Here is a 19,415-nt window from a genome sequence, read left to right on the forward strand (position 1 = left end):
TGCCATCCATGTTTGGATGGAGGTGTAGATGTTGGTTAGGGCCGCAGCATCTTGTTCATAGCTGCCAGAGAGTGGGAGTAGGACTTGTGTGTCTTTGGCGTAGTTTGTGTAGGCTATGTCCCGACGATCTAAGTCATTGAAGAGAGGAAGGGTGAAGATGATATACAGGGTGGGGGAGGCACATGAACCTTGTGGGACTCCACAGTGTTTGGTAGTGGGGTCGGCACAGCCGATTCTGAGAAGACTATCATGTGTCTACCGTTGAGGAAGGACTCAATCCAAGCAATCGCTTGTGAGGAGAAATGGTCAGCATTTTTTTGTTGCTTGCCGAGAATTTCATGGTTGCAGCTGACAGATCTAGCAGAAGGAGAAGTGCCGGTTTGCCTTTGTCCATAATGTCGGCGAGTTGTATTTTAAGATCGAGTAAGGCAGATTCTGTCCCATGTCCTGGGCGGAATCCAGCTTGCCTTTGTCCCAGGATCTTTTTGTCCTTCAATAATTGCTGCATTTGTGTCTATGCCACCTTGTCCAGAATTTTTAGCAGGAATGGGACGGTGGTCATGGGCCTATAGTTTTTAGCTATCTCCAGTTAGGGTTTTTTCAGATGTAGGCGAACCCACGCTTCCTTTAGGCTGTCAGGGACTATGTTAGTATTGAAGGAGGCATTGATGAATGTTTTTAGGAAAGGGGCTAAGGTTTCTGCACAATCTTTGACTAGTTTAGCTGGGCAGGCATCAACCTTACAGTTGGATGGCCTCATTTTGTTGACAATGGGGTCATTACGAGTTTGGAGGTAGCCTTCGTGCTATTAGCACCATGGCTACCTCCAACCCCGTGTCCGGGTAGTCAGAATGGGGATTTACCAGGTCATTCCAACCTTGGAGTACCTGGTAGGTCCCCATTCTGAAAACCATTCCCCATTCCCATTTGAGCCTCCATAGGCCTCAAAGGGAATGGGGAAGGAGCTAATAACAGGCCCGCAAATAGCAGGCCCGTTATTAGCTCCATGGTCACTTAACGGGTCCCGCTAAGGACAGCTGGTCAGACCAGCTGGTCCCAGTGGGACCCGCTAAGGGACCTCCGAATATGGTTTAGGGGGTTAACGGCACCGGCATCCTTACCGGTGCCGTTAACCCCCTACCGCCATACTCGGAATGACCCAATGACTTCCCTGAAGGTGAACGGTTTTATTTTGTCTATGGTGACATTGGTGTCACTGTGAGCAGTTAGCCTCATATGTTTAGAGAGATTTCTTTTGTGTACGAGGGCTGTTTGTGCATTGGTGCCCCAGGCTTTGTCTTTGTCGATATCTTGTTATTTGGTGGCTGGGGAGGATAATTCCTTGAAGATGGCGAAGAGTTCTTTAGATTCAGAGGTGGCATTGGAGATTCTTTCGTTGTAGGACGAGGATTTTGCTGTGATTATAGCCTTCTTGTATTGAGAAGCCAGGGTTTTGTAAGCGTGTAGCGTGGATTCCTGTGGGGTTCATAGCCAGGCGCTCATGGCTTTCTGTTTTTGGATACGTAATACTTTGAGTTCTGCAGAGCACCAGGTATTGGCATGTTTTATTTTCTTTGCTTTGTTGTTCTGTAGCGGTGCAATGGTGTCAACTGCCGCTTTGAGTGTGGTGATGTACATGTCTGCCAGCACCGATGGGTCGGAGGATGATAGGAGGTTGGTCTTTAGAGAGTCTAGGTGTGGGAGGATCCTTTCTTTGGTAAGATTCTGTGCACTTCTGGCTAATGCCCATGGGATTGGGCTGAGATTTTTAGGTGTGCTGCAGCCGGTGGGGATGAGGAAGTGTATAAGGTGGTGGTCGGAACAGGAGTGGGGGTGTTGGAGCAGATATCAACATCACAGTTGTGGTCTACTACCCAGTCAAGGGTGTGCATTTTGCAGTGAGTGGGTGTGAGGATTTTCTGGTGGAATCCGAGCTCTTGTAGCACTTGGGCAAAGGCTTTGGATTCTCTGTCTTTATGATCATTGAGCCCCAAATTGAAATCACCAAGGAGACTAGCTTTGGTGGAATTCTTTAGGTTCTCACCGGGGTGATGGACGAGATTATCATGGAAGTCGGCTATTGGGCCTGGAGAGCGGTAGGCTAGGTGCATGGTTAGGGTCGAATTGGGGGAGATAACAATCTTGACTGTGAGTGCATCAATGTTCTCCCCGAGATGTGATAAGGTTTGTCTGACCACTAGGTGGTCTTTGATTATGAGGGCAACTCCTCCACCTTTGGCTGAGAGTCTGTCTTGCCTGTAGATAGAGCGTCCTTATGGGATGCGATTGAGAGGGCAGGACTGGCTGCTTCATGTAGCCAGGTCTCTGTGATAGGTAGGATGTCAAGGTCAAGATGAGTGATGAGGTCATGGATTTCTGTTGCATGTGCTGGGAGAGATCTAATGTTGAACAGAGCACATTGCAGATTAACGGGAGCCACTTTATTGCTAGATTTGCTTTAGTTGGGAAGTGTGGTTGTAGCGGTTCCTGTGAACTTATGCAAGGTGGGGGTTGGCAGGACTGTGGCATTCTTTGATGTGTCTATATGCATAGTTGTGCTGAGATGTGCCTGAGGTGGGCTGGGATTGGGTGTGTAGCGGGAACGTAGACCCAGGAGTTTATTTCTGGTGTCGGTAGAAGTGGCGTTTGTCTGGTTTGAAGGTTCTAGGTAGGTTTGGTAAAGAATAATGGTAGGAAGTGGGTCAGTGGGATGTGAGAGGGTTTTATGCGTGCTGTTGTGGCTATTGTGAGCTCAGTAGCGTATGTGTGGGCTAGTTTGGGCATTGTGACCATAGTAATAGATGTCTGGTAGACTTCTCTCTGTTGTTCAGCAGGTGCTGTGAGGGGTAAACTGTGAGGAGCTTATGTGCTGTTGTGTGGGCTGTAGTGTGCACCTGTATAGCAGTATTCCACAAGAGAGGCTGTCTAGTCGAGTAGGACTAAGAAGTGCAGAGTTCTAGATGGCGTGCGCCGTGAAAGGAGTGAGGTATCAAGGAAGGAGGTATAGCTGGCAAAGTGGTGCTGGTATTGGTCGACTGATAGAATTAGGAATGCAGTACAATAGGCAAATTAACAGTGGTCTGGCACGAGTTACGGAAGTCAAGAGGGCACAGGCAGTACTAGTAGACCTTGGAGTGCAGTACAGTAGGCAAGGAAACAGTGTTCTGGTGCAAGTTACATAAGACAAGAGGGCACAGGCAGTACTAGTAGACCTTGGAGTGCAGTACAATAGGCAAAATAACAGTGGTATGGCACGATTCACATAAGACAAGAGGGCACAGGCAGTACTAGTAGACCTTGGAGTGCAGTACAGTAGGCAAGGAAACAGTGTTCTGGTGCGAGTTACGTAAGACAAGAGGGCACAGGCAGTACTAGTAGACCTTGGAGTGCAGTACAATAGGCAAGAAAACAGAGGTCTGGCGCGAGTTACGTAAGAAAAGAGGAGCAGTAGGTCCCATGCTTCCTTCAATGAAGTTGACACTGAATTGGTGGATAAGGATGCTTTGATGATGGCTGATGGGGAATGAGTGACTCAGAGTAGTCTTTGATGATTGGAGCTGGGCAAGTGTCACCTTTACAGTGTGATGGTTTGAGGGTTTTGACTATCTTGGTGATGTCTATGTCTGAGACAGAGTGGAAGTTGAACGGGGTGCTGGTGTGGGTCAGTAAGGGGCTGGGTGCTGTGGGCGATGGTAGTTTGGTTAGCATAGCAAGTTGCTTGGTGAGGATTTTTCCTTTGAGGGAGTTAACCTTTGCAGTGAGGGCGTCTTGGATTTATTCACACCATATGCTGTCTACTGACAGGTCTGGCTGGGGGGTGCAAGGGGTCTCTAGCTCCCGGAGAATTGTGAAAAGTTCCCACGAGTTGGTTGAGGCATTACTCATTCTGGAATTGTAGCTGTTGGCTTTGGCAGCGTGGATTTCCCTTCTGTAGTTTATGGCGAGGGAGGAGAAGATGGCTTCGGAGGCAGGGAATTTTTTTCCCCCAAGCTAGCACAGCAGCGTGCTTATTGGCACAGACTTCAAGGAGTTCGGGAGTAAACCATGGGATTGTTTTTTTGTGATGGTTTGGCTTTCTAGAGTTAGAGAGGGGCAAGCGTGTCGCCTGCTTGTGCAATAGATTGCTTGTAGAGGTCGACCAATGCTGCTGGCTCTGTTACTGAGGGTGGGGGGTGCGCCCGGGTGGCAATTAGTGGTGAGAGGTTGGTAGGGTTGAGGTGTTTTGTGCACCAGGCCATGCATTCAGGTTTGGCCGGGTGAGCTGGTCCGGGGATTTCTAAGGCAATAGTGTGATGCTTATTACAATAGAGGTCGCTTAACCAATCTAGGGGGCGGCCTTGGTCATGTGTGGGCACGAGAGAGCGTTGTGTAAAGCCGTCATGGTTAAGTACTGTGGCTACTCTGGTGGCCGATGAGTCTGCTAGGTCGTTGAGGCCTAGGTTGAGGTCCCCAAGGATTATGACTTTAGAGTTGGGTTTGATGGACGTGAAGATGCTTTGCATTAAGTTGTCTTCTAAGGTAAGGCTGGGACCAGGTGGACAGTAGATAAGGAGGACGGTGATGGAACCGAACAGCAACATGGATATCTTGGCAAGTTGGGATTTGCAGTTGGGGATGACATTGGTTTGCATGACTATAATAGTGAAGGTGTATTTAAAGATGAGGACAATGCTGCCTCCTATTTTAGAGGATCTGTCACATTTTACGATAGCAAAGTCAGGGGGGGCTTGCAATGGAGAGGGCTGGGCCTGCAGCGGGATGCAGCAAGGTTTCTGTGATGGCAAGCAGGTCGAGGTTGCTAGAGGTTATAAGATCAAGGATTTCACCTGCATGTGCCGGGACTGATCTTTCGTTGATTAGTGCACAGCTGATGGCTTTGTGGATGGGTCTGGCAGGCGAGCGTGTTTGAGGAATTTGGTTTGAGTGTTGAGAGGGAGGCGTGGGATGAGCTGGGTGTGGAATCTTAGGAACCTATTCCTCGTGAGAATCGGAGGGGATGAGGCGATGACTGAATTGTGGATTCCGGGTTGCGTGGGGCCTGCTCTGTGGGTCTGCAGGGGTGAGGGTGATTGATAAGCGTGGTGTAGGATGCACGCAGTGAGCCAAGTGAGCAGCGCGTTCCTCGTAAGGATCGGCGGGGGTGTAGCGATGTCGGAGTCGAGGATTTTGGGTTGCGTGGGGCCTCGTCGGTCGGTTTGTGGGGAGTGGAATGATTGAGAGGCGTGGTGTGGGATACACGCAGTGAGCCGAGTGTGCAGCCTGAGGAGGCTGATCCTCAAAAGGATCAGCAGGGGCCGGCTGAGGCCTCGGGTCTGGTTGGAGTGGTTACAAGTCCTAGGTGATGGGGTTCAGCCAAAATTGCGAGGTGAGATCAGTGGTGCCATGTGTGGCACCGAATACCTGTGGGACTCAACAATGTACCCTTGGCCTGCGTGTGATTTGCAGCAGAGGGTTTGGCACACAGGTTTTAATGCAGCAGAGTGGGGCATCGATGCGTTACATGTAGTGGACATAGATTGAGCAGCATGCTCTGCAGACCTGCAGCGCGCAACATCGTGCCCTAGGCCTGCCCGGGCATTGTGCAGAGGGTTCGGCACACCGGTTTTAATGCAGCAGATTCGGCAATCGATGTGTATCACGCAGTGTACGTGGATCGAGCAGAAGCTCTGTGGATCTGCAGCGCTCACCACTGTGCCCTTAGCCTACGCGTTTAGAGTTTAAACGTTGGCAATAATCACCTTCTAGTTGTCTTGATATAGCTTAGCTTTAGCTCTAAGCGGATTCATTAACAGCTCCTCTGGACATGAATCTCTTTTCGCATGAAGGACATACATCATATTTCTGAACATGTTGATAGAATCAACCTTATTGTTCATCAATGCTTGGTTCGATTCTTGGTATAGAGAGTTGGAGGGAGGATTGGTCATGTTCAAAATATGCATAACTGTTTCCAAGAAACCTTGGCACCCAGTGAAATGTGTCCCATTTCGTGAGGGATCACCGAGTTCGATATCTCCAAAAATATTTTTAAGTTTTCTTTTTAATATTAAATAACTGTTGTATTATGGGAAACCTAGTACCACGTTTGAAGCCAGGGAACCAACCAATATTTATTTATTTATTGTTTGCTTGTTAGGCGCTTTAACAATAATAAAATAAAGTTTCAAAGCACCCACAGGGCAAGTGAGGGAAAGAAGTGGGAAATACATTAAAACACATTGGGCCTCATTACGAGTGAGGCGGAACGGGTTAACGGGCTCTGCAAAAGGAGGCGGACCCATGAAACCCGTTCCGCCTCATTACATGCTCCCCTTGCAGGACCCGGTAAGTAATGCCTGGTCAAACCAGGCGTCCTTACCGGGTCCTGTGAGGGGAAGAGGGAGTAAACAATGGGCCACTCGTAATCGGCCCGTTGTTTGCACCCTCTCCCATTCCCATTGAGCCCTATGGGGGCTCAGATGGGAATGGGGAAGGTCCGGGCCAGGGATCCTGGAGGGAGGAATTACCGGGCTCTCCGAACTCAGAATGGCCCGGTAATTCCCCATTCTGGGAACCCGGACCCGATTTCAGTGGCAACCATGCTGCCAATAGCGGCATGGCAACCGCCGAAGTCGTAATGAGGCCCAATATATAGGAGCCGTTGGGGAAGAGGAAGACTGGAAGAACCTACTATGCCTTGTACAACCCAGTGATCAGTCTATCCAATTCCTCTCCACTATACTCACGGCTGGTTCCATTAAAGGGCCCCAGCAATGCCATTTGGGATGACCGGACATTTTTAAATGAAGCAACCCTTGTCTAACCATCAATTGTCCCTTCAGGGAGATCAACCGAAGCTCCAATCTAACTCGACAGGGGTCAAAGGTCGCAATTTTAGGATCCACTTCCAAAAGTATCCCTCAATGCTATCCAGCCATTTATATTAACCCATGGCCAAGGCATCCAGGCCATATAGGACCATGGGACAAAAACACTGGGTGTATAGGGTAATTATCCCTTCTAAGGAATTTCCCGCCATATGATGTGCAAATCATTCTACCAAATGGGTCAAGCGACGTGCCTTTATATTCTGGGCCTCTTTTATATGAGTGTAGGCTCTATTGGCACTCATATCTAGGCCCAAGTATGGGTACGATGCCACATATTCTAATGGCCCAAGGCTGGTGTCAAAGGTCGGACACTTAACCTTATTGGGCGCAATAACTGATGACTCCAGAACAATCTAGTTATCTCTATTGTATACTTGGTATTTAAAAGATGAAGTAATTCTTCTATTTCTGCTGTTCCGTCTGTCTTTTAATCTTAAGAAGAATATGGTCTGTTATCGTTATTTGAGACGTTTCTCACAAATACCTCTGTTTAGCTGCTTTAGGCTCAGCAATACATGCATTATACTGGTGAGTGTGTGTCCTAGAGACAACCAGGTGGCTTTTCCCAGACACGAGAGAATAGTCTAATTATAACATGGAACAGAAAACATTCATGATAGTTGGAGGTATCAGACACGTCAAACACACGTTTAAACTTTGAAGTAAACCTAGAGCATGTACCCTCATTCCATTTAACTGAAAGACCCCCCACCCCCCTTAGCCGGGAGATACCATGACTAATGCATAGATTTATTCTTGAGTAACAAATGGGACACATATAGAAGGGGTTAAGATTGAGTGGTCACTAGAGTCAGAGTCAGTTACCTTAATGGAAGAGCACATAGGTTTCAAGTTCAATATTACATACAGATGAACTTTGGCCTCTCTCCCAGGTCTTACCATTTGATAGGTCACCTAATAAGGTTAAGCAAATCTTTAGGTCCCAGTCTTCCATATAATGTCCCATGAGACCCCTCTTGCCTCCAGCAAACACAGTCCAGCCCTCCGGCTCAGGGAATAACTAAAGGGCATTAAGCCTTCGGCACATTCAGAATTAAAATAACCTCCAATGAAAATATCATTTGCATATCCTTTACCCAACCATTCCAAAATTGTATCACATGTTGCTAACTGGAACTCGTTACAATTCATATATTTAGGATTCCAGTAAACATTTATAAGCAATAGTTGGAAAGGAGGGGCAGTTAAAAATAAGTCCTCAGCCAGCATACCGTCATTAGCCGTACAGATGTCAAAAGAGTGTACATTAACATGTTAGTCAATGGCTATAGCAAACCCCCCGATGGACGATCTAGGAAACCTCCAACGGCCAACTTGGAATAGGTTTTATAACCCTTGAATTTGAAAATTTCAGTCAACATTGTCTCCTGTAACATTATAATGTGTTGCTCAGAGAATAGTGGAGATATGTTTTACTGCATACAAGTAATTTCTAAATCCACATGAGATCCAAGCTAAAAATCGTAGGTCAGAACAGCTAAAGATTGGAAAACAGGCCTTTTGATTTGGAATTTGCATTTATATGCGCCACCAGTCATGCCCTGTCCTGATTAGAGTCAATCGAATTATCTTGAACCGATGTGTTGATCACTGACCGAGTGCTAGTAGAGAGATCCTTTTCATGGTTGATGGGGGATGTTGTTGCAGCTGAGCCAAGTTCTTATTATAACAAAGGGCTAAAAATGTATTAATCTAACCCTGGAATTTAAATTCAATAAGGTCAAAATCAATCGACCTAAAAGTGTCCAGCTGCTCCCAGACAAGGCTTGTGACAATATATGAATAAAAATACACAATAGGTTTGTCAGTACCACTATCTGGAATAGGAACCAGATCAATATCACCCATGTGCAGAAGTCACAAGGCAGGAATATTAGCACATATATGCAACAATTTATCCCTGTTTAGTTGTAATACAGCATTTACTTGGACAATATTCTCAAGACCCACAATTCTTTCATACATAGCGTCTATGAGTCTCGCAAACCAGGTTATAGGATTGGCAAAGTTAAAGGATCAACACTGTCAGAAAATGTCCCTCTGGCAGTGTCTTTTGTTTGTTTTGTTTTATTTTTATAAAGCGCAACACGCCCATAAGATTCAGCGTGCACAGAAAAACAGGACAATGCAAACTACACATTAAATAATACAACAATATATGACAAGAACAGATAGACTAAGCGTCAAAACCCAGTTCCGGACAAGGGTTAACTATCCACAATCTACAATGACTTTTAGTTCAGATGACATGTTCATAAAAAAATGTTAGCTAAAAAGCTACTTCGACCACAATCAATAATTACTCATTGGGCGTCATTAAGAGGTTGGAGGTAAGGGATTACCGGCACCGGTAAGGGTGCCGATGCTGGTAATCCCTTACCTCCATATTCCAAGTTCCCTTTGCGGGTCCTTCCTTACCTCCTGCTTTTAGCTGGAGTTAAGTACGGGACCCGCAAAGGTACCTCGGAGGTAATTACGGTACCGTAATTTACAGTGCCGTAATTACCTCCTTCCCCATTCCCGTTGAGCCCTATGGGGCAGAAATGGGAATGGGGAAGGGCAAAAGGTGAATGGGGAATTACCGGTCCCTCCAACCCTGGAATGGACCGGTAATTACTCCATTCACCATGCCGGATTTGGGACGGTTTCGGAGGCATCCATGGAGCTAATTACTCCATGGTTAGCTCCAAACCCGGAATGAGGCCCAATCACTATTAGCTTGAGTGCACCATCCATCGATCTTCATCCTCCACAGAGCCTTTAGGTCGGAGCTTCTACCCATCCATCGATCTTCATCCTCCACAGAGCCTTTAGGTCGAAGCTTCTAACCATCCATCGATCTTCATCCTCCACAGAGCCTTTAGGTCGGAGCTTCTACCCATCCATCGATCTTCATCCTCCACAGAGCCTTTAGGTCGGAGCTTCTAAGCAGTTCTTTTTTGCAGCTAGGCCAGTACCTTATTTCTGAGGGCGTCCCTAGGTTCTGGCCTTGATGGCGAGGTAACATTGGTGATAATAAGGTTTTTTTGATCCAAGACCAATTCTCTGAGAGTCTTATCTGCAATATATGGCAGCTGTAATTTACTCAGACGTGAGACCTTAAATGGATTGGATTTAGGTTTGGCAGAAGTCCTGAGGTCAGCCAGGGTAGTACTTGGTTCCAGTTAGACATCAGATATTGGAGACCCAACATGAGCTTGACTTACGGCCACTCCAGATGAAGGAGAAGCCATATTGTTAGGGTGGGGTTAGATCACATTTTCGAATTTCAACAACTCCTGCATATTAGCAGCTTTCTCCTCAGACCTTTAACCTCAGCCACTTGAAATGTATTAAAAGCTTAGATTTCAAGGGGCTGCAGTGGGCATTGTGAGATTTATTTATTTATTTATTGCATTTATTACTCGCCCAAACCCTTGGGTACCACGGCGATGTTACAGACAGCTTGGTTAAAACATTTCTTAGAAATATCCAATCGGGCGCAGTGCATGTGAATACAAGATAATCATACACGAGACATTTAATGCAGGGCTTCAGTACAGTGATATTTCCTTAGTCTTGGTTAAATAGCCACGTTTTCAGGGATTTCTTGAAACCTGAGAACGTTTGCTCATTTTGGATGGGGAGGGGAAGTGTGTTCCAATATGTGGGTGCGAGGTATTGGAAACTACTGCCTCCTGCCTTGGTTGTCTTGTAGCGGGGGATAGCTAGGAGTAGTTGACTGTTAGATCTGAGGGGCCTCTTAGATACTTTTCTGGTGATGGCGTGGTTGAGGTAGATGGGGACACAAGAGTGGATGCATTTGAATGTGACGCACAGGGCTTTGAATGTGACCCTGGCTTTGATGGGGAGCCAGTGATGGTTTCTTCTAATATTTGAGATGTGATCTGACTTCCTTAATCCAAGGGCCGCCCGAAGGGCTTTATTTTGAATAAGCTGTAGTTTGTTTAGATTGGCTTTTGAGGTACCCAGGTAGAGTACGTTGCAGTAGTCGAGTCTGGATAAGATTAAAGCTCTTGCCAGCGTGATACAGTTGGTGGGTGTCAAGAATTGGCGACTGAGAGCAATAAGTTTTGCGGTGTAGGAGGTAGAGGAAGAGAGGGCGTTAATGTGCTTGGTCATGGTGAGGTTGGCATCTAGGTAGACACCTAGTGTTTTTACTTGTTTGAGTACTGATATGTTTGTGCCATCAATGTTGATGGATGAGTAGTCAGCATGTAATGCTTCTATTTTGGATTGGGAGCCCACAATGAGAACCTCAGTCTTCTCATCATTGAGACAGAGACTATTTAGTGCCAACCAATTTTGGATTATGGCATATATTTTGTTGATAGTGTCGGTGTCTTGAGTGTAGTCTCCCGATAAAGGGATGAGGATCTGGGTGTCGTCTGCAAAGTTGGTGTAGATGACACCCATGTCATCTAGCGCTGAGAAGAGGAGTTTAGAGTATGCATTGTATAATGTTGGTGCGAGACAGGAACCTTGGGGGACACCAATGGGTACTATGATGGGGTTGGGGGCTTCTTTACCTATGGCGACCCTGGAGGTGCGGTCAGCAAGAAAAGATTTGATCCAGGTAGTAGCTTCGGTGGAGAAGTTGAAGTCTTTCGCTAGTGTGACGCACAGTTTATTATGGTCTACTAGATTGAGTAGGAGGAGGATGCAGAGTTTTCCTGAGTCTCTGATGGTATCCATCTGGATTTTTAAGTCAAGGAGTGCCGTTTCTGTGCTATGGTTGGGGCAGAAGCCTGATTGCCTCGTGCCAAGGAGGTGGTTTTGTTCAAGGTGAGTTTGGACTTGGTTGTATGCTAGTTTATCCAATATTTTGAGGAGAAATGGGACAGTTGTTATTGGCCTGTAATTAGTGGGCACAGTAGGATCTAGGGTAAGTTTTTTCAGGAGAGGGGTGACCCAGGCTTCTTTGATGCTAGCTGGTACTAGGTTAGTATTGAAGGATGCGTTCACGAAGTTGGTGATAATGGGGGTGAGGGTGTGGGCGCAGGATTTGACTACTGATGCGGGGACAGAATCTCCTTTGCAGTTGGAGGCTTTAAGTTTGGCGATGGTGTCAAACACTACATTTTGGGATACTGGTGTGAAGTGGAATGGGGAGCTGGTGAATTCCCGATGTGGTCGATTTAGATTAAGGAGGGCAGGTTTGTTGGCTAGTGATTGTTTTTTGGATGTGATTTTTATTTGAGTAGTTCAATTTAGGCTGTTAGTGCGTCTTGAATAGTGGTGCACCATTCCTTGCTGGGGATGGTTGGGTTTATGGCTGGGGTAGGGTTTTCCAATTCTTTTAGAATGGCAAATAGTTCCTTGGTATCTGAGGTCGCATTGCTGATCCTATTATTGTACGCATTAGATTTGTAGGTAATAGTAGCTGTTTTATAGGTTTTGTTTATTTCTTGGTAGGCTTTTTCTGCCTCTGCAGTAGGATGCTTTCTGTAGGCATGTTCACACGCGCGTATGGTTCTTCTGATGGCGATAAGATCATCATTGAACCAGAAGCTAGATCTGAGCGTTTTGCCTTGGTGGTGAGCGGTGCTATAGCATTAATGGTTGCAGTGAGGCAGTTGTGATATAAGTCAGCTAGGTGACAGGGGTTGTCACTAGTGATCGAGGTAGAATCTAGGATTTTTGAAAGTGGAGGCGTGAGGTTTTCTGGTGTGAGTTTGCGGGTGTTTCTAGTTTCATAGGTAATCATGGTTTTAGGTTTCTTTTGTGTGGGTTCGGAGGGATTGATTGTAAATACAATGTTATGGTGATCGGTCCAAGTAAGAGGGGAGATGGCCTCAATGGTTATGGGGGTATTAAGGGAGAGGATCCAGTCCAGAGTCCTGCCTTTGATATGTGTGGGTGCATTATAAGATAGATATTATAAGGTGTTCCATATCCAGAGGTGGATCAGCTTGACATGAATTGCCCACCATGACAGGGCGCAACAGCATTGCAACTGTGACCATTAGGTCCACCCAGAAGCCGAAGTCATAAAAATGTCTACACTGGAGAAGATCAGCACCAACGCATCCCTTACTTGCTGCCATTGAGTAGAACTGATCTGTTCCTTCTCACTGGATTCCTCACCATTTGGCCCTGATATATCTCCAGGCAAAATCATGGTTGTCTCCCCCTTATCAATGCCAGGCTCTGGGGACATGGGCCCCAAAGAAGCTACAGTTGTAATGCCAGATTCCCGGCCCCTAGGGTCTTCATCCCAAGAGTGGTCAGGATTTACCTGGTTAACAGGGTCTTCAGTTATTACATCTCGATATTCGTCCTCAGGCATACTTATTTTTGTCTCTTGAGAGACGTCTCTTCCTGCAAGCACTGGCAGCCACCAGCATCTTAGTGGTAGAACTTGGTGCGTAGTATAATCACAACAGCCCACCATAGGCCCTTGGGTGCCCACTAAGGAGAAACTGAGGAATAAGCTTGCAAACCAAAGAGAATAAATGGGCGACACACAATAGCCTCTACACTAGCTACCGTGACCCAACTCTCAGCACGCAGCGAGGGGCGGGCAAAACAAGTACGAAACCGGAGAGGTGGGTACTCGTAAACGGCCAGTCAACATAAACACAAACAAGTGGCTGACACTCTGGGGAATCACTTGTCACTTAGCAAGTCTCTGCAGGTGTGCTGCAGAGATTCAACGGGCAGGCAATCCCAGGAGCACCTCACGTATTACGGCCATAAATTAGAGATTATAGCATTTAATTATAGAAATTGTTGGGTAACAGGAAAGAATACCAGGAAGCGGTTCATCCGATCCTCTGCAGCTAATCCACCCAGTGAGGAACCTACACCAGCCACAAGATTTTTAGGAACTACTTGAATAAGAGACCTGAGCTTTCATGATTGTGGGGGAATTTGTTGTTGTCTATCGTCTAGAGGAGGCTGTATTATCAGCATGCTCAAAATCTTCTTATACCAAAACCGAGTCGTCATTATTCTGAGGTATTAAAAAAGTAGTAGTTGATTTGGCTCGTATTCAAGCATTTCTGTTTACTGTCTCATTTCATTACCGGTTCTAGTGTCAATAGATGGTTTGACTACAGGATCAACATCTAACACAATATCCAAAGTCTATGTATTAAGAGCATTTATTTCTTCCTCGAGTGGCAATGCTCATAAAAACACTCGAAGATCTATTTTTGATTTTATTCTTTTTAGGTACATATTTAGTTCTCTTCTGTGTTTGACCCTTAGATCGTTTCCTTTTCTTTGACTTATACATAAGGGCGGTGGTGTGATCTTGTTCCATATCAGAGTCTTCCAAAATAGCTTTTTTTAGCTTCTACTGGCTCCAAAGGTACCTTGTTGCTTGTAGCAAAAAAGTCCGGTGAACAGCTGAGCCTATATTGGCCCACTAATAGCGTATTAGGACTACACACCTCCCCTTATAGAACAGGTAGGTCCTCGGATTTGTCAAGGTCCAATCCTCCACTGCATGCAATGTTAACGGCAGATGACCTATGCATCTCCTGCAAGTTGCTTACATTTTTGTCCATCGCTGCAGAGCTGCTCGAGTTCTCAAGAACTATACCTTTGATATTCTTGTACAGTCTTAGTGGAGATTCCAAGACCAAGGGAAGCGCTGATATGAAGATGGGACGAGAAAGTCTAGATTAGGGAGAATATTTCTAGGTATCAGAAGGTTTTGCTGGGCATCAGAAGATTCTGCTGGGCATCAGAAGGTATCTCTGGGCATCAGAAGGTTTCGCTGGGTATCAGAAGATTCTGCTGGGCATCAGAAGGTTTCGCTGGGTATCTGAGGTTTTCGCTGGGCACCAGAAGGTTCCGCTGGGCATCAGAAGGTATCTCTGGGCATCAGAAGGTTTTGCTGAGCATCAGAATGTTTTGCTGAGCATCAGAAAGTTCCATTGGTCATCAGAAGGTATCTCTGGGCATCAGAAGGTTTTGCTGAGCATCAGAAGGTTCTGCTGAGCATCAGAAAGTTCCGCTGGGCATCAGAAGGTTTTGCTGGGTAGAAGGTTCCGCTGGGCATCAGAAGGTTTCCCTGAGCATCAGAAGGTTTGGCTGGGCGTCAGAAGGTTTGGCTGGGCATCAGAAGGTTTGGCTGGGCATCAGAAGGTTTGGCTGGGTATCTGAAGGTTTCGCTGGGCATCAGAAGGTTTCGCTGGGCATCAGAAGGTTTCGCTGGGCATCAGAAGATTTCCCTGAGCATCAGAAGGTTTGGCCGGGCGTCAGAAGGTTTGGCCGGGCGTCAGAAGGATTGGCTGGGCGTCAGAAGGTTTGGCTGGGCGTCAGAAGGTTTGGCTGGGCGTCAGAAGGTTTGGCCGGGCGTCAGAAGGATTGGCTGGGCGTCAGAAGGTTTTGCTGGGCATCAGAAGGTTCCGCTGGGCATCAGAAGGTTTGGCTGGGCACCAGAAGGTTTGGCTGGGCATCAGAAGGTTCCGCTGGGCATCAGAAGGTTCCGCTGGGCATCAGAAGGTTTGGCTGGGCACCAGAAGGTTTCTCTGGGCATCAGTAAGTTTCGCTGGGCATCAGAAGGTTTTGCTGGGCATCAGAAGGTTCCGCTGTGCATCAGAAGGTTCCGCTGGGCATCAGAAGGTTTGGCTGGCCATCAGAAGGTTTGGCTGGGTATCAGAAGGTTCCGCTGGGCATCAGAAGGTTCCGCTGGGCATCAGTAAGTTTCGCTGGGCATCAGAAGGTTCTGCTGGGCATCAGAAGGTTCTGCTGGGCATCAGAAGGTTTGGCTGGGCGTCAGAAGGTTTCACTGGGCATCAGAAGGTTCGGCTGGGCATCAGAAGGTTTGGCTGGGTATCAGAAGGTTCCGCTGGGCATCAGAAGGTTCCGCTGGGCATCAGAAGGTTTGGCTGGCTGTCTGTCCCAATAGGTGTAAATGACGCACATCTTTATCGTGCATTTGCAATGAAGGAGATTTTTGCTGCTCATTGAACCCCACTTGGCCATTCAAAGTTGGCGCCGCCTACAAATCTTGACACATACGGACAAAAGATTATTCCAAAATTATAGAATCTACCCGTTCACCCTGGACTTGCACAGCACTACTTGTGTTTCCCGTACTTGTACAATTCTCTGTAGCTGAGCGCAGGAAGGACGACACCTATGTGTCCATTGTTTCCAGGTTTATAGGTGGGAGTATTACTACTTTTTCATTGGGAGTATTTGCAAGGTCTTGTGGAGTAAATGTGGTCTTTGCACAGCTGGTCTGGGGCAGAAATTAGCCGCTACCTTCATTTTAAAAATAACATCCTATGACACCTGTCCATCCGAGGTGGATTGGTTTGAACAGCAGGCGTCGAGCAAAAAATAAAAAAAGGCAAACAAGAAATGTTGAGTCTTCGGCATGTATGTGAAGATCACATGTGTGCAATCTTAGACCTAAGGCATTCCTTTTATATGGAGCAAAAACCAAAAAAGGCTACACCATCTGTCCACCTGCTGAAACAAGAAATCCTCACCTGGAGGGCTAGATATAAAGGTACAGCGGACATACGGGTGGAAAGTTGGACTGCAGAAAGGTGGGTCACGTGCCATAAAAGGCCCAAGGAGCGAGACACAGCACCTTAAACCCAACCCGAGACCTGACAGGAAGCCAGTGCAGATTGTAATGAAACAGACTGATATGTTCACATTTCAGAATGCCTCAAAAATGACAGGCTGGCACTTTCTGTACCACCTGAGGTTTAGTCACATATGCCAGTCAGCCAAGAATAAATGGCATCACCATAGACAAGTCACAAAACAAGGACTGTAAAAAGGAGCAGGTGCAGTCTCTGAAGCAGGCATTGCTTACATTAAGTAGGAACTAATTGTCGATGTCAAATGCAACCGAGAGTTGCAAGAGAATACTAAAAGCTTCCCATATTCACTGATGCAATTTCTCCTATCTGTGTATGTGCTCTAGCAGAACTACACAAATGATTACTCATTTAGTGCTAGGCAGCCTTTTGGTAATGAATTTGGAGGCAGTACCCCAGTATATCCGAGGGTCTATAGTTATTGAGTCAGCCACCATGTCTTGAATCTTTTTGAAAATGTTGTTGCCCATTAATTAGTCTAAGGTCCTTAGGCAAAGGGCTTCATGAGATGGGCACCTTAGCACAGAAAGTACAGTTTCCCTTCAGAATATTACAGATGGGATGCATTTCAAACACATTATTCAACCAATCATAATCAGCCATTATTTAGTTGAATAAACAGTGTTGTTGATGGGTTTGCTGCAGTTTTGATCAATAGCCACGCCAAACATTACCACTGAAAACACGCTTTCCCCGCTGCTAAGCTTCAATTGTAGCGGATATTTCCCCACAGGCGTGTCCTCACTCATGCATCCTGCGCACGGAAGTATTTCCCACATTCATGACACGGAAACTGACCCTCATGTGCATGCTCTGTCTGATGCCTGATTCCCACTGGAGCTTTTTCTACATTATTTGCACCAATACCTTTTCTCACCTATATGTGTCCATTGATGAGAAATAAAATGTCCCTTCAAAAATAAGCTTTTCCACATTCAGTGCACGCATGAGGTTTTCTCACCTCTATGTGCTTTCTGGTGGAGAATAAGATTTCCCTTCTGACCCAGTCCTTTCCCAAATTCAGTGCATGCATGAGGTTTCTCACCTGTATGTGTTCTCTGGTGGATAGTAAGCTTTCTCTTCTCAATAAACCCTTTTCCACATTCAGTGCACACATGGGGTTTCTCACCTGTATGGGTTCTCTGGTGGTTAATAAGATCTCCCTTCTTTGCAAACCCTTTCCCACATTCAGTGCACACATTGGGTTTCTCGCCTGTATGTGTTCTCTGGTGGTAAATAAGATCTCCCTTCTGAGCAAACCCTTTCCCGCATTCTGTGCACTCATGGGGTTTCTCACCTGTATGTGTTCTCTGGTGGATAGTAAGAGCTTGCCTACGAGCAAACCCTTTCCCACATTCTGTGCACTCATGAGGTTTCTCACCTGTATGTGTTCTCTGGTGGACAGTAAGAGCCCCCTTATTAGCAAACCCTTTCCCACATTCTGTGCACTCATGGGGTTTCTCACCTGTATGGGTTCTCTGGTGGTTAGTAAGAACTTGCTTACGAGCAAACCCTTTCCCACATTCTGTGCACTGATATGGTTTCTCACCTGTATGTGTTCTCTGGTGGCTAGTAAGGTGTCCCTTCACAGCAAACCATTTCCCACATTCAATGCACTGATATGGTTTTTCACCTGTATGTGTTCTCAGGTGGAGAGTAAGTGTTCCATTTTCAGAAAACCCTTTCCCACATTCAGTGCACTGATATGGTTTATCCCCTGTATGGGTTCTCTGGTGGCAAATAAGACATTTTCTCCGACCAAACCATTTCCCACATACAGTGCACAGGTAAGGTTTCTCACCTGTATGTGTTCTCTGGTGGATAGTAAGAGCTTGCTTATGAGCAAACACTTTCCCACATTCAGTGCACAGATAAGGTTTCTCACCTATATGTGTCCTCCGGTGGCAGTTAGGTCTGTCATGCACATGGAAGCTATTCCCAAATTTAGAGCACAGATAAGGTTTAGTAGATATCACTGTTTCCCTCATTCTGTCCACTGGTCGGGCATCGCCCCAGTTTATGTTGTGAGGCGCTTCATTAGAGGACTCTTTCCAATGAAGCATTTCCCACATTCAAACCTCAGGTCACAAGCTTCCTCAGGCGTAGGTCACTTCTGGTGACAAAGAATATTTTCGTGACTGAAGCTTTTAAAATGTTTAGGGTATGGATAATATTTGTCAATTCACACTTACAGGTGTTTAAAACAAAAATGTAAATAAACAACCCTTACATTCGATATGTAAAATAGCACTTTCACGTGTTCTCTCAGGACTAATAGGCAAAAGGGTGTTTGTTACTGCACATCAAGCACTGTTGCTACCATTAGTCTGTAATGCTAGATATGTATTCTAGTGCTGTGCTGCTGGATGCTACAATAAATGTGTTGAATGGATAAAACCCAGCATGTATTCTATAGGCTTCTCAATCCAAGTTCCTGTATAATCTGAAGACAACTGGACCACACATGTGTATCCTTGTAAGATGTTAGGAAACGCCACGGTGCATCAATGAAGCTTTCAACTTCATTAGTCCAGAGAATGGAACAGTCAGTGTTGTTGCATTTCTGGGGCATCAGTCACCTATTGAAATGAAAGGAAAAGCACATTATTAGTTTCCAGATGTTCGCAGGCATCACATGTAACAGGCACACGGTGAGTAATAGCAGTAGTCATTTATTTATTTAGGATTATATATGATGATATGATATGATCTGGCATTTGTAACGCGCCTATACACAGGTGTTTCAAGGCGCGACGAGGCATGGAGGGGGGGAAACAGGGGAAGACAGACAAAGATCCTACCAGGCCAGGGGTCAATCAGATCACTCAAGTGCATGGGTAGAGGGGAAGCGAGAAGTGCAAGGGGGAAAAGGAAAGGGGAAAGTGCAGTACATGGTTAGTAAATACAAGATAAATAATAAGGGCCAGCTGGTGGCAAGTGCAAAATAAGTGCA

General features: G+C 46.1%; 1 protein-coding gene across 1 annotated transcript in view; it reads right to left on the minus strand.

Moving 5' to 3' along the window:
* Window positions 1-19,036, minus strand: part of LOC138554043 (zinc finger protein 585A-like) — a 78,738-nt gene extending 59,702 nt beyond the window's left edge. The window contains exon 1 of the mRNA XM_069642575.1: window positions 17,424-19,036. Coding sequence (XP_069498676.1) covers window positions 17,424-18,534 — 1,111 coding nt within the window. The 5' untranslated portion in view covers window positions 18,535-19,036. The remainder of the gene's footprint in view (window positions 1-17,423) is intronic.
* Between the last annotated feature and the right edge of the window lie 379 nt (window positions 19,037-19,415).

This window comes from Ambystoma mexicanum, unplaced genomic scaffold (genome assembly GCF_040938575.1).
Source record: "Ambystoma mexicanum isolate Mex_15411 unplaced genomic scaffold, UKY_AmexF1_1 Mex_scaf149, whole genome shotgun sequence".
NCBI classification, from domain to species: domain Eukaryota; kingdom Metazoa; phylum Chordata; class Amphibia; order Caudata; family Ambystomatidae; genus Ambystoma; species Ambystoma mexicanum.